General features: G+C 41.3%; 1 protein-coding gene across 2 annotated transcripts in view; it reads right to left on the reverse strand.

Moving 5' to 3' along the window:
- bltp3b (bridge-like lipid transfer protein family member 3B) overlaps window positions 1–14,101 on the reverse strand; it is a 111,310-nt gene that overhangs the window by 23,195 nt on the left and 74,014 nt on the right. For both annotated transcript variants that reach the window (XM_080207326.1, XM_080207325.1), the window contains 2 exons: window positions 2,242–2,408; window positions 5–155 (listed from right to left, as the gene is read on the reverse strand). In XM_080207326.1, the coding sequence (XP_080063452.1) occupies window positions 5–155; window positions 2,242–2,408 (318 nt within the window). The remainder of the gene's footprint in view (window positions 1–4; window positions 156–2,241; window positions 2,409–14,101) is intronic.

Below are 14,101 nucleotides of genomic sequence, written 5' to 3' on the forward strand. Positions count from 1 at the left end.
ATACCCATGCTATGGTTGCTAAGGTACTGCCGAACACTGACATTTCCCAGCTGTTTTGGTATGACTTGATTTACTTGGAGACACACTGCTGTATCCTCGCCCTTTACATCAATGGCGCAATTGATACAGAATGCGTTGAAAATCATTACCGACACCTGTCAAAAGAAGAGTGTTCTGTTATAAATCCTCTCACTGGCATCCAAACATCCATTAAGTTTTTTGACAAAGAATGCCCAAGGCTTTTGAAGTGATTGGATGTATGGTTGGATGATTGTTAGTAGTGCTGTTTCAGTTTAGTGAGTCTTATAGAAGAAAATTGATGCACTCCATGTATGGGAGGGAGATTCTGCTAAACTGTTCCTGTTTAATTGAATTAAAACATCTTGACTTTTTTATCACCCCATGACTGTAATTATGTTACTCTAGTTATATTGCAAATGATAATGAAAAGCATTTAATCAGAAATTGTCAGTTGACATTATTCAGAGAAAAATTCTGCTAAAATCAAGTTTGAATGGCAAATAAACATCTTGACTCATTCAAATTGTTATCTGGAATTTGCTGATGTTACATGGTAATGACTGTGATGCCTTCAGGATATTTTAATTAATCTAGATGGTTTGAACTTCAGATCTTTAGAATTGAAAATAGTATTCAAAATAATACAAAGACAGTATGATCCAATACGCTCTTATAAATGCACTTGTGTTTAGTTAAAGTTGTTGTTGTTGTTCGTCCATCATCATCAATGAGGACCTCGACACCATTAGTCATTTTGAGGCTGGTTGCAGTGTGTCCGAAGATGACTGATCAGGCCAATTCGGGCATAGAATGTCCTGGCACATATTGGACAGACTTGTGTGGACACTTTAGTTGTTGCGCTGGTGGCTCTGGATTTATGCAGCTCGCGCTTAAGTTGTGCTTCAGCAGTACACCTTGCTTCGTGAGCTTGACAGCCTTTGTGGATGAGGCAGCGCCAGGTAGGGCGGTTTTGTGCCAGCATTTCCCAGGTGGTCGTGTCAACATCAAGCGACTTCAGGGAGGCCTTGAGTGTATCTTTGAAACGTTTCTTCTGCTCTCCATGCGAGCGTCTTCCAGTAGAGTCCCCCAAAAAGGAGCTGCTTGGGTATGCGCTCATCTGACATACGGATGACGTAACCTGCCCACTGGGTCTGTGCTCTCATCAGCAGTGTGTGGGCTAATGGTAGACTTGCTCTAGAGAGAACTTCAGTGTCTGGTACTTTGTTTTGCCAATGGATGCGTAATATTCTGCGAAGACAAGTCATGTGGAAATGATTGCGCTATCTTGCATGCCTTCGATACACAGTCCACGTTTCACAGGCATACAGGAGGGTAGTGGGTACCACGGTGCTGTAGACCTTCAGTTTTGTTGCTGGGCTGATTCCTTGACGTTCCCATACAGTGGAGCACAGTCTATCGAAAGCAGAAGTTGCCTTTGCTATTCTGCAGTTAACTTCTGTATCCATAGTCACTGCTTGGGAGAGGGTGCTGCTAAGATAAGTGAACTGGTCCACTGCCTGTAGTTTCTGCCCTTTGATTGTGATTATGGGTTCTGTGTATGGTGCATGAGGAGCTGGCTGGTGCATGACTTCAGTCTTTTTAATGTTGATGGCGAGTCCAAAGATGTCACAAGCCGTGGAAAATTTGTCCACACTGACTTGCATCTTTCCACAGCTTAGTTAAAGTATTGCGTATGTAGATAACCAAGAATAGGCTGCCTGAATAAATTCCTGACGAGGAAATGTGCTTTGGGGCAAGTACAGGACAAATTTGCTCAAGCAGAGATAGACATGACTATAGAAGAGGTACATGCAAAAAGATTTTATGAACAGGCTACTTCAAGTTTATATTTAATTAATTTGGCATATATTTAGAACAGATGGATTGGTGAGGCTAGCTGAAAAAGACAAACATTGGAAAGGAAAGGAAGAGGAGAGATGAGTTACAAAATAGAAAGTCACAGTGAAATGGAAGCCATGGTTCAGATAGAAATGTAAGGTGACATGACAGACCAGTTAAAAATACTTGCAATTATGTTCTGCCTCAGAAAAAAATAAACCACTTGAACATCCACAAGAGTGATAGAGCATGGCTTTCCTTAATTTTTCTGAAAATTTATTCAGGCTCTCTTATATCTGTACCTGACATCTTAACATTTAACTGCTAACAAAATACTCTACAACAAAAAGATGACAAAATCAGAAGATTGCCCATGTTTACCAAATCTCCAGGGGACTCTTCCACACTTTGAGATCCAGCGCTGCAGACATCTGGTGACACTCTCCCACAGTCCTCAGTCCCAAATGCCCCATTAGCACTTTCTGCTGGACTTTGATCAATCGATGCTTCTTTAAGACTAATGGCTGAGGCATCATCAATGTAAGCATCTGAGAAAACAAACAGTCCTTGTTTCAATGAGACTGAACAAATGCCTCCAAACAAGCAGGCAAATACTCGCTAAAAGTCTTGATATACAAAAAGAAAGCTTTAACTGGCAAGATTTATGGTGACTTAAGTGTATGTAAACATTCATTTACCACTACTTAACATTAAGAGGGGCAATGAACCTTATGCAAAATTATAAGACTCAATTTTTTTTAAAATGATGCATGTAACGTATTGTACAATTAACACTCTTGCACAAGTTAATTCACCTTAATTCTTCAAAATTGTTGTTATTTAATGAAGGTAGTTAAAGGAACAAACAATAAATTTAAACAACAGAAAAAATGTGAGAATGGAGGCCCAAAATGTTAGTTTATTCAAACATCAAAATCAGTTTTGACTTTTCTCATTGGCATAAATATGGCATTGTTCATAGTGTATCTGAAGTTTTAAAACAATAGGGTGTTATGCCAAGTGTTACCAGAAATTCAAACTTATTAGCTGTTGGATGGCCCAGGCATAATGGCAAAAGAGCCTGTGGCCTGAAAACAGCAGGACAGGAGATCAGCGTCTCGCAGATCTGACAGGAATGGTCGAGTGAGTTCTAGCAGCAAGTCCTGGGATTCAGTATTACTTAGAAGAGAAATTTTGCAATCATTGACAAAGTCACAACGTGCAGGTATAGTGGTGGAACAGCAAACCCTGAGTGCAGTCTCAGGATTTGTTACAAGGATGGGAATCAGTTCGACTTGGAAACAGGGTTTGCAGTACATGCAAGGACTGGGGTTGGGGCTGTGGCCTTGCCATGCAAGTTTCAGGGATGTGGTTGCAACACAGGTGAATTGGCTATTGTTGCCTTGTTGGGAAAGAGGGTCTGAGATCCAAGAGAAGGGAACCCAAACTGGCCTCCATTTGCACCCCACAACAATGTTCCCTTCATTACTGAATTATTACCAAATCATTACCGTGTCGGGGCAGCACGGTAGCACAGTGGTTAGCACTGCTACTTCACAGCTCCGGGAACCTGGGTTCGATTCCTGGCTCGGGTCACTGTCTGTGTGGAGTTTGCACATTCTCCTGTGTTTGTGTGGGTTTCCTCCGGGTGCTCCAGTTTCCTCCCACAGTCCAAAGATGTGCACGTTAGGTTGATTGGTCACACTAAAATTGCCCCTTATTGTCCTGAGATGCTTGGATTAGTGGGTGAAATATGTAGGGATATGGGGGTAGGGCCTGGGTGGGATTGTGGTCAGTGCAGACACGATCAGCTGAAGGGCTCTTTCTGCACTGTAGGGTTCCATGATCTATGATTACCAGCCTATCTGCAATGCTTCTGCATTTTCAGTCACCAATTCTGTTCAGCAATTAATACCGACTTGTTCTTATCTGTAAATTTATTTTAAAGCATCAGAAGAAAAGTTTGTTTCTTAAATCCAATAGATGAAAAATCACATATTGGAAGTCTTCTGATATTCTCCTGCCATGAAGAAAATTACACGTTTTTAATAAACATAGATTTCCATAAAAAAACAAGAACAACCACACAAAAAAAACAGGTGGTTTATAAGGAGGCTGTAAACAAGGCAGAAGTAGAGTGGTTTAGAGAGGGACCTCCAGAGTGTAAGGCCTAAGTCAATGAATGCACATTTGCAAATGGTGGGCTAAAAGGCAGGAAGATGCATAATAGACCAAAATCCAAGGGACAGATGGGGAGGAAATTACATTGATAATGTGGAACCAGGCCAAAAAGAGATTTAAAATGCAAGGATAAGAATTTTAAAATCTGAGATCACAAGAACTGGAAGCCAATAGAGGTCTGTGAGCACAGGGTGACAGATTAAGAGGGCATGATACAGGCAACAAAGTTCAGATTTCCATCTCAGCCACAGTAGCAATAGCTCTCAGCAATGTCACAAATTATATCCTATGTAACTGACTGAGCTATCCCTCATCCATCTTCTCGACCTGCAGGCTTTGACATGGTTGACCACTCCATACCTCACTCGCATGATTCCATTCTTATCTGTCTCATCATAGCAAAAGAATCAGTTGCATAAGAACATAAGAAATAGGAGCAGGAGTAGACCATCTAGCCCTTCGAGCCTGCCCCGCCATTCAATAAGATCATGGCTGATCTGAAGTGGATCAGTTCCACTTTCCCGCTTTCTCCCCATAACCCTTAATTCCCTTGTCTATCAGAAACCTATCTACCCGTGACTTAAATATATTCAGCAAGGTAGCCTCCACCACTTCAACAGGCAGAGAATTCCAGAGACTCACCACCCTTTGAGTGAAGAAGTTCCTCCTCAACTCCAATCTAAACTGCCCCCGCCTTATTCTGAGGCTGTGCCCTCTGTGCCCTGAGGCTATCCTTTCTAAGCAGGAAGAATCTCTCTACCTCTACCCTATCTATCCCCTTCATTATCTTATATGTCTCTATAAGATCCCCCCCTCAGTCTTCTGAACTCCAAAGAGTACAGACCCAGTCTATTCAATCTCTCCTCATAGGCTAGCCCCCTCATCTCCGGTATCAGCCTAGTGAACCTTCTCTGCACTCCCTCCAAGGCCAATATATCCTTTTGCAAATGCGGCGACCAAAACTGCACACAGTTCTCCAGCTGCAGCCTCACCAGTGCCCTGTACAGTTGCAGCAAGACCTCCTTGCTTTTATATTCTAACCCCCTCGCTATGAAGGCCAACATTCCATTTGCCTTCTTGATCATCTGCTGCATGTGCAGGCTGGGTTTTTGTGATTCGTGCACAAGGACCCCCAGGTCCCTCGGCACCGTAGCATGCTGCAGCTTTTCGCCCTTTAAATAATAATCCCTCCTATTATTATTTCTACCAAAGTGGATAACCTCACATTTGCTAACATTATACTCCATCTGCCAGGTCCTCACCCACTCACTCAGCCTATCCAGATCTCTCTGCAGACTTTCCGCGCCTTCCACGCAATTTGCTTTCCCACTCATCTTTGTGTCATCAGCAAATTTCGTTCCCCTACACTCAGACCCCTCCTCCAGATCATCTACGTAAATGGTAAACAGTCGTGGCCCCAACACCGATCCCTGCGGCACTCCACTAGTGACATTACACCAATGCCCTGTCACCAATTTATCACCATTCCAACACCGTTCCTCTGATTTCCCCTATGAATCTATCCTTATCCCCCACTATTTTTCATCCATGTCGTCTTCTGCCACATCAACCAAAAATATATGGTATCAGTCTGCACATGTATGCTGACGACACCAGGTTCTCACCACCAGCTGTCAGAACTTGTCCATAGACACAGTGATAAAATTGCTTATCCGACATCCAATACTAAATGAGGAGAAATTGCCTCCAATTAAATATTAGAAATGAAAGCCATTGTCTTTGATTCCTCTCTACAAACTCTGCTTACGTACAAACCAACTCCATCCTTCTCAAACCAGACTGTTTGCAACCTCAGTGGCATGTTTGATCCCGAGATCAAGATTCCAACCAGTGAGTCCAATGTTCCATCTATTTTTTCTGCCTGGCCTATTTATATTCAGGTTCGTAGGCATTTTCACCGTTCATTTTTCGTGCAGTAAACTAATGAGCCAAATCATGTTTGGCCTGCACAATATTTTCTCGGTTGCTGCACAGCCATATAGCTTAAATCAGTGCTTTCCAAACTTTTTCCTGATGTTAACCCGTGTGAATTTTGTCAGCATAAGGGTTGTTGAGGGGGGTGAGGGTGGTGCACAAATAAAAGGTAACAGCAGGATAGTAACTTTTGATATTTCATTATTAATGTTCACTCATTTAATTTTAAACATACAAGAAACCATGTTTTCAAACTTAAACTATTTAGTGAAAATATTATCTTTCTTACTTGGCCTAATGAGACACATGGGCATAGTCTGCATAAAAAAATGTTTTGGTGTAAATATCATTGCTGGTAATTATCAAAACGATTCAATTTCTTCAGTTCCAGGTAACAGAAGCACCATGCTACTGAGGGGTTCAGGAATATTCTGCGCCCCACCTCCTCAATGCAATGTTCCAACCTATGCATGGTGTCACTTTGAACATTCATAGTTCTCTAGGATGGGAGGACAATCAGAAAAAGAAAACCGGGTTGCTCAAGGCAGACACTGGTGCTGCATGCGTGAAGTTCATTCCTTTCTTCTCCTACCAAGAGTTGTAAACTGGGAGGTAAATAAAAAAGTAAAATTGGGTAACGTGAGGCCTCGGCATCCATTTCAGGACTTCCCGACAGAATCCTCACTTTACAGCTGCCATTATTGCCTTCAAGCTTGCGACCTCAAAAATCTCATCCTCCGGACCCCCACTGGATTCATGACCCAAGGTTAGACGAAACTTACACTGAGACCACTTACCTTCACCTCCATATCACCCTTGCCTCAGCTTATCCAATGCCAAAACTCTCATCCATGCTTTTGTTGCTTCTCATTTTGACTACTCCAATGCACTCCTAGCTGACCTATAATCTACCCTCCACAAACTTCAATCGTCCAAATCTCTGCCCCGAGATATGCCAAGTCCTGAACACCCACCTTCACTGTGCTCACTGACTAGTCCATGTTGGGTCCTGGTTAAACAATGCCTTGATTTACAATTCTTATCTTTATTTCAACTCCTGCTATGGCTGTCCCCATCTCCGATCTCACCCAGCCCCACAACTCTCCAAGATGTCTGCGTGCCTCAAATTCTAATCTCGAGCATCAAAGTTTAATCATTCTCTCAGTGATGATTCAGTGGCAAGATCCAAAGCTCCAGAATTCTTGACCAAACTCTCTGCATCTCTACCCCTCTTTCTTCCTTTAAGATGCTCCATAAAACTTGCCCTTTAACCAAGCTTTTGGTCATTTATCCTAACATTTTACATGGCTCCGTATCAAATTTTGATTCAGATCGGTCCTAAGAAGTGTCTTGTGAAATCTTATTTTGTTAAAGGCATTGTATTAATAAAAGTGACTGCTGTTGAATTGACATTTATGAAGCATACGGGAGAATGTCCAGGAGAACATTTGAACAGTTAAGTCTAGAAGTGATGAAGGCACTGAATGATGGTTTCATCAGCACGAGGGCTGGTAATAGGGTGGGAGGAGACAATGTTAAGATTTGGCAATCTCTGTAATGTGGAGTTGGAGGTTAATTTAACTGTTCAAATGTTCTCCTGGACATCCACCCATATGCTCCATAAATATCAATTGAACAACAGTCACTTTTATTAGATAATACCTTTAGCAAATTAACTTTCACAAGACACTCCTCAGGAGCAATCTGAATCAAAATTTGACACGGAACCAAGACATTAGGGTATATGACCAAAAGCTTGGTCAAAGGGTAAGTTTTATGGAGCATCTTAAAGAAAGAGGGGTAGATAAGCCGAGAGAGTTGGGACAAGAATTGAGCATCTGCAATTTTAAGCACTCCATCATTGGTGGCTGTCCTTCAGTTGCTTGGGCCCAAACTCTGGATACCCTCCCTACACCTATCTGCTTTTCAGCATAATTTTAGTTGCTTAAGAAACTTACAACCCACTTCTTTGGCTTTTAGTTATCTGGGCAAATATTTTATGTGCCTCAGTTTAATATTCTGTTTTACAATGTACCTGTGAAGCACCTTGCAACTTTTTTTTATTTTACTTAAGTTAATATTGTCCCCCTGCAACTCCCTGCTACTGCATAACTTACTAAGTTTTAAGTGTCACAAGTAAGCTTATATTAACATGATAATCAAGTTACTGTAAAAATCCTCCAGTCACCACATTCCAGTGCCTGTTCAGGTACACCGAGGGAGAATGTAGTATGGCCAATCCATCTGACCAGCACACCTTTAGGACTGTGGGAGAAAAGCGGAGCACCCTGAGGAAACCCGTGTGGACACAGGGATACTGTGCAGACTCTGCACAGACAATGACCCAAGCCGGAAATCGATCCTGGGTTCCTGGCAGCAGTGCTGGCCGCTGTGACACCCACTATCACTCCTAACATAACATCACCTATAAACTTAAAAATAACTCACCATTCCTTCATTCAAGCCATTAATATGCTAAAAAGCAGAGGCTCCAGTCCAGATTCTTGGGCAACACCATTTGCCACATCTCACCACTCAGGAGTACCTAACTTTATCTCCACTCTCCGCCTCGGACCTCAAACATTTTGTAAACAAGTCAAAATCCTACCTCTAATTCAGTGCACTACTGTCCTATAATATAGTTTGAATACATTTCTGAGTAATCTAACAGAGGAGTTCTTTTTCAATTTCTTTTTGGACAATGGATACGTTAGTTTATGAAATACCACATTAATGTCCCAGTTGGGAACTAGTGACAGCCTAACTGGGCATAATTTGCCCAGCTTTGATAAAATCGAATACCAAGGGAGAATTTGCTAATAAGCTAAATGCAAATGGGTCAAAGCCCAAAATAGCAATGTAACCCGAAATTGTCAGTGTTAAAGCGTCATGTTCCTACAGTTGCTAGTGATATGCAAATTTGGCAAGATAGTACTAAACCATTTAGTACAACACTGCTATATAAACATTTTCCCTTTTTTGGATACTGTGGGCATTAAATACCACTTCAATCACCTGGGAGCTTCTGATCTGACTGTCATTTCCTTTGAACAAATTGGTCATCAACCAGACCATCGTGATTTGGATGCCATATGTAGCCTCTTCTTCAATGCAAGTTGATCGCTCTTGGAATGCAATGGATTCTGCCAATGCTTTTTACCAGAATGTTAGAGAATAAGAATATTGGGCCAGTAAGGGTAGTTTTACCTATAAACTCATGCCTTTTCATCTATCTTTAGGAGCAAGTAGAGAATTACATGCAGGAAGAGAAAACAACATCCAATACACAGCCTCTGTGTTCGAACAGAAACATGAATCACAGAATCCCTTATGTAAAGGAAATGATTCAGCCCGCTGAACCTGCAAAACACCTTATCCCCGTAACCCCATATATTTAGCTTGCTAATCCCCCCGATACTAAGCACCAGTACAGTTTCTGGTCAATGGCAATCTCCCGGAGGTTGATAGTGGGGGATTCAGCAATACTAATACTATTAGGTGTCAAGAGGTGATAGTTAGATCCTCTCTTGTTGGGGATGATCATTGCCTGGCACTTCTGTGACATAAATGTTATTTGCCACTTGTCAGCCCAAGCCTGGATTTAGGTTGAGGTCTTGCTGTATTTAAACACGAACTTTCAGTGTCTGAGTCGTTGTGATTGGTATTGAACATTGGTCGCTAATGACTGCACATCCCCACTTCTGACCTTATGATGGGAGGAAGACATTGATGGCGCAGCTAACGATGATTGGGTCCAGAACCCAACCCTGAGGAATTCCTTCAGTGGTGTCCTGGAGCTGAGATAATTGACCTCAGACCCATCACAACCATCTTCCTTTCTGCCAGGTATGACTCCAACCAGCAGAGGGGTTTTTTTCACTGAAACCACATTGACTCCAGGTTTGCTCGGGCTCCTTGATGTTACACATGGTCTAACGCTGCCTTGATGTGAAGGGCAGTCAGTCTCACCTCTGGCGTTCAGTTCTTTTGTTAACATTTGAACCAAGGCTGTAATGAGGTCAGGAGCTATGACCCTGGTGGAACCCAAACTGAATGTTAATCAGCATGTTATTGCTGGCTAAGTGCTGCTTGATAGAGCTGTCAATGACCCCTTCCATCACTTTACTGATCTTCAAGAATAGGCTGATGGGCAGTAATTTGTTGTGTTGAATTTGTTCTATTTCTTCTGTGCAGGACCTGGGCAATTTTCTACAAAACTGGGTCAATGCTGGTATTGGAGCTGTACTGGAACTATTGCCAGATTATTGTTAAGGCCTATAGAGACTTTGCAGCATCCAGTACATCGAACATAGAACACTACAGCGCAGAACAGGCCCTTCGGCCCATGATGTTGCGCCGACCAGTTAAAAAAAACAATGACCCACTAACCTAAATCAATCCCTTTTCATCCATAAACCTATCCACGGATCTCTTAAACGCCCCCAAACTAGGCGCATTTACAACTGCAGCAGGCAGGGCATTCCAATCCCTCACCACCCTCTGGGTAAAGAACCTACCCCTGACATCCGTCCTATAACTACCCCCCCTTAATTTAAAGCCATGCCCCCTCGTGCTAGATTTCTCCATCAGGGGAAAAAGGCTATCACTATCCACCCTATCTAAACCTCTAATCATCTTATATGTTTCAATAAGATCCCCTCTTAGCCGCCGCCTTTCTAGCGAAAACAACCCCAAATCCCTCAGTCTCTCCTCATAGGACCTCCCCTCCATACCAGGCAACATCCTGGTAAACCTCCTCTGCACCCTCTCCAAAGCCTCCACATCCTTCCTGTAATGTGGGGACCAGAACTGCACTCAGTACTCCAAGTGCGGCCGCACCAGAGTTGTGTACAGTTGCAACATGACGCTGCGACTCCTAAATTCAATCCCCCTACCAATAAACGCCAAGACACCGTATGCCTTCTTAACAACCTTATCTACTTGATTCCCAACTTTCAGGGATCTATGTACACATACACCTAGATCCCTCTGTTCATCCACACTATTCAAAGTCCTCCCGTTAGCCCTATACTCGACATCTGTTATTCCTACCAAAGTGAATTACCTCACACTTCTCCGCATTAAACTCCATCCGCCACCTCTCAGCCCAGCTCTGCAACCTGTCTAAGTCTCCCTGCAAACTATGACACCCTTCCTCACAATCTACCACACCTCCGACTTTGGTGTCATCAGCAAATTTACTAATCCACCCAACTATACCCTCATCCAGATCATTAATAAAAATTACAAACAGCAGTGGCCCCAAAACAGATCCCTGAGGCACACCACTCGTAACTCGTACCTTCAGCCGTTTCTTGTTATCGAGTGGAGTGACCTGAATTGGTTGAAGACTGACATCAGTGTTGCTGGGGAACTTATATGAAGGCAGAGATAGATCATCCACTCAGCACTTGCAACTGAAAATCGTTGTATAATTAAATATTGAACCAAGTGGAAACATTCCAGAATATACTGGACCTGTTATGGGAGTAATTAGCAATGTCTTACCCTGGAAAATCTTCAAGATAAAACTGAAAATTTAAAATTCATCTTTCAAGAGTGCTCACAGAATTAAGGAAATACTTCAAAAGAATCAGTGTTGGCCGTAGTGATGTTTCACCACAAAGCTGTAAATTTGTACGAACATAGATAAATGAAGGAATGCCTGCATCTATATGCTGACTCCATGGTGAAGACTGCTTTGACAAGTTCAATCAGCGATAGCAAGAAAGATGGGAAAAGTAACTGAGAAACACTTTGGTCAAGAAAGCTTATCTCATCTACGTGCAGAATTGTATCATAAATTGATTAGGTGTCTGTAATAAATATTATTTTGTTGCAGTTGATTTAAGAGCATTCAGTAAGCCCTGGAAGGCTATGTTGTCCTGCAGATGGGCAAAGAGTAAAAAGTTCCAGCGTTTTAATTTGTCTGTGACTGTTCTGTAGCAGGAGAAAAGGCCGTATCAAAAGACTGCTGCTGTCAGCAGGTTCCAAACAGCAAAAGTATTGCAGTTAGCTGGCTATGTAGAGTTAGGGAAGTCCTAAGGGAGCTGAAAAGGTGGCAGCAGGTCATTAGCTCCTTGCTGGAAAGGGTTAGGGCTCAGAAGCAGCTCCATGGTGATTGATAAGTTTGATTTAGCTTGGGAGTTTGGCAAAATCCTTGGGCAATGCCAACCGAGTGAAGCTAGCCAGCTATTGAACAATTGAAATTGGGCCAGTAAATAGAGGCTAGAGTGAATACTTGGAAAAAGGGGAATGGAGTCTTGGCAGATGAGCGTGAAACTCAGGGAGGTATGCAACCATTGAGGCAGTCAGAGGTGGAGCAGTTTTTAAAGGTCAAGCCTTTGAATTTCTTTAAGTGTAAAGTTTGGAGTCTTTGAGAGTTTCAATGAGATTGGTTGACTTGTGTTTGCTGTTTTCTGGGTGGGTTTTTGGATGGAATCTGTGTTGGTCGCATTTGTGCATTGTGGTGCATTCAATCAGATTGTCTGTTAATTCATGTTGTACGTCCTATTAACTCTGAATGTTAGAGTATAAGATAGCTACTCCACATTTTTTTTTGGAATTGTATAATAAAAGGTTATTTTTGTTTGTTCAAAGCTTATTAGATCCTGTGTCTCTGCTGGTGAGACAAATATCTTGAATCATAAACTTGATCTACTTTAAACAAAACGTTATTGGTCCGTAACTGGATCCTGTCAAAAACTTGGCAGTCTGGTTTAAAATCGTAACATTATTGAGTGTCCCCATCCTCTTAAACACTCAACACAAGAGACCTTTTTTTTAAAAACTTTTCTTGTATGCTTCCCCTGAGAAGGATAACTAATATATTTTCTTGACATTCATTGCCTAATACAGAGAATACAGGCTTGTGAGAAACCTTAAAAAAACAAATAGGCTAGCTTAATGAACAATGTTTCATATTCTGGTGCATTCTTGTCATGAAGTTACAGACTTTTTTTTTGCAAATTTGTAATCAAGAGGTATAATGTAAAAAACATCACAGCCGGGAAGGGAAATGAGCTGGCAGGATGGTGCATACTCTTGGGCTTAAGAGACCAGTCACTCGCAAACACCTTAATGCAACATCAAGATAATGTTTTCATTTCTAAGACTGGGGTGAGTCCATTAAAGTAGTACATGAAATAAGAATTAACTGCTGGAAGGACTTTAAGTATCAACATGCAATTCTATCCTACTCCTGGTGTTAACAATTTCAGATGGTTGAATAAATATTAAACAATGAATCGGTGAGCTTTTTCATAGCTCACCACCACGAATGAAATACAGATCATAATTTACAAATTTAATGTAAACCATAATGTATAAATGGAATAACTGATGAGTTTCAATGTCACAACCCCCATCAAATTGTTTTTCCACAGCCTTCCATTCTGATGAAATGAGAAAAACATTTAATATGACGCAAACCTAACTAAAATCGGCTGCAATTGTGAAATAAACTTTTATATTTTCCCAATGCTATAAAAACACAAGTGTTTAGCCATATATAAATAAGCCCTAAACACATCACAATAAGTTTGGATCGAGATGATTCAAATGGAACCACATTCAGACAATGACTGTACCAGTTAACTTGAGCAACAGGAAAACATTAAACTGCTCCCTCGCCTTTTGACTTGAGTTAAAATTTTCAGGACATTTTCGTGATTTTTTTAATGCTTCCATGAAAGTAATCTGCTATGAATTCACAAAGAAACTGGCAACATAAAATGATGTTTTATTTGTGATGGGTCAGAAAGAGATTTCTATTTTGTTGTAGTATTAATAAAGTAATCCTGATATGCAATGCTTCTTCTTTGAGAAACAGCATAAACCATGAACAGGAACCTGTTAAATTAATCTACAAATCAAATTTACAAGAGAAAGCTGCTGTGGCAAAATATAAAAATATAATTAAACTGGTAAACTTTGTTTGCATACAAAAATTATTGTGCATCTTTTATTTAAATATTATGTACATGTACGATACATTACTTTCAAACATCTTATAGCAGTTAACAAAGCTTTCAGCGATTTGATCATATTGTGTAAATGTTGGCTCTATTTTAATTATCCGCATTGTGAAGCATTTACCTACAATTTTAAAAAATTGAAACAGGAA

Source organism: Carcharhinus amblyrhynchos, chromosome 19 (assembly GCF_965287045.1).
Source record: "Carcharhinus amblyrhynchos chromosome 19, sCarAmb.v2.hapA, whole genome shotgun sequence".
Lineage (NCBI taxonomy): Eukaryota > Metazoa > Chordata > Chondrichthyes > Carcharhiniformes > Carcharhinidae > Carcharhinus > Carcharhinus amblyrhynchos.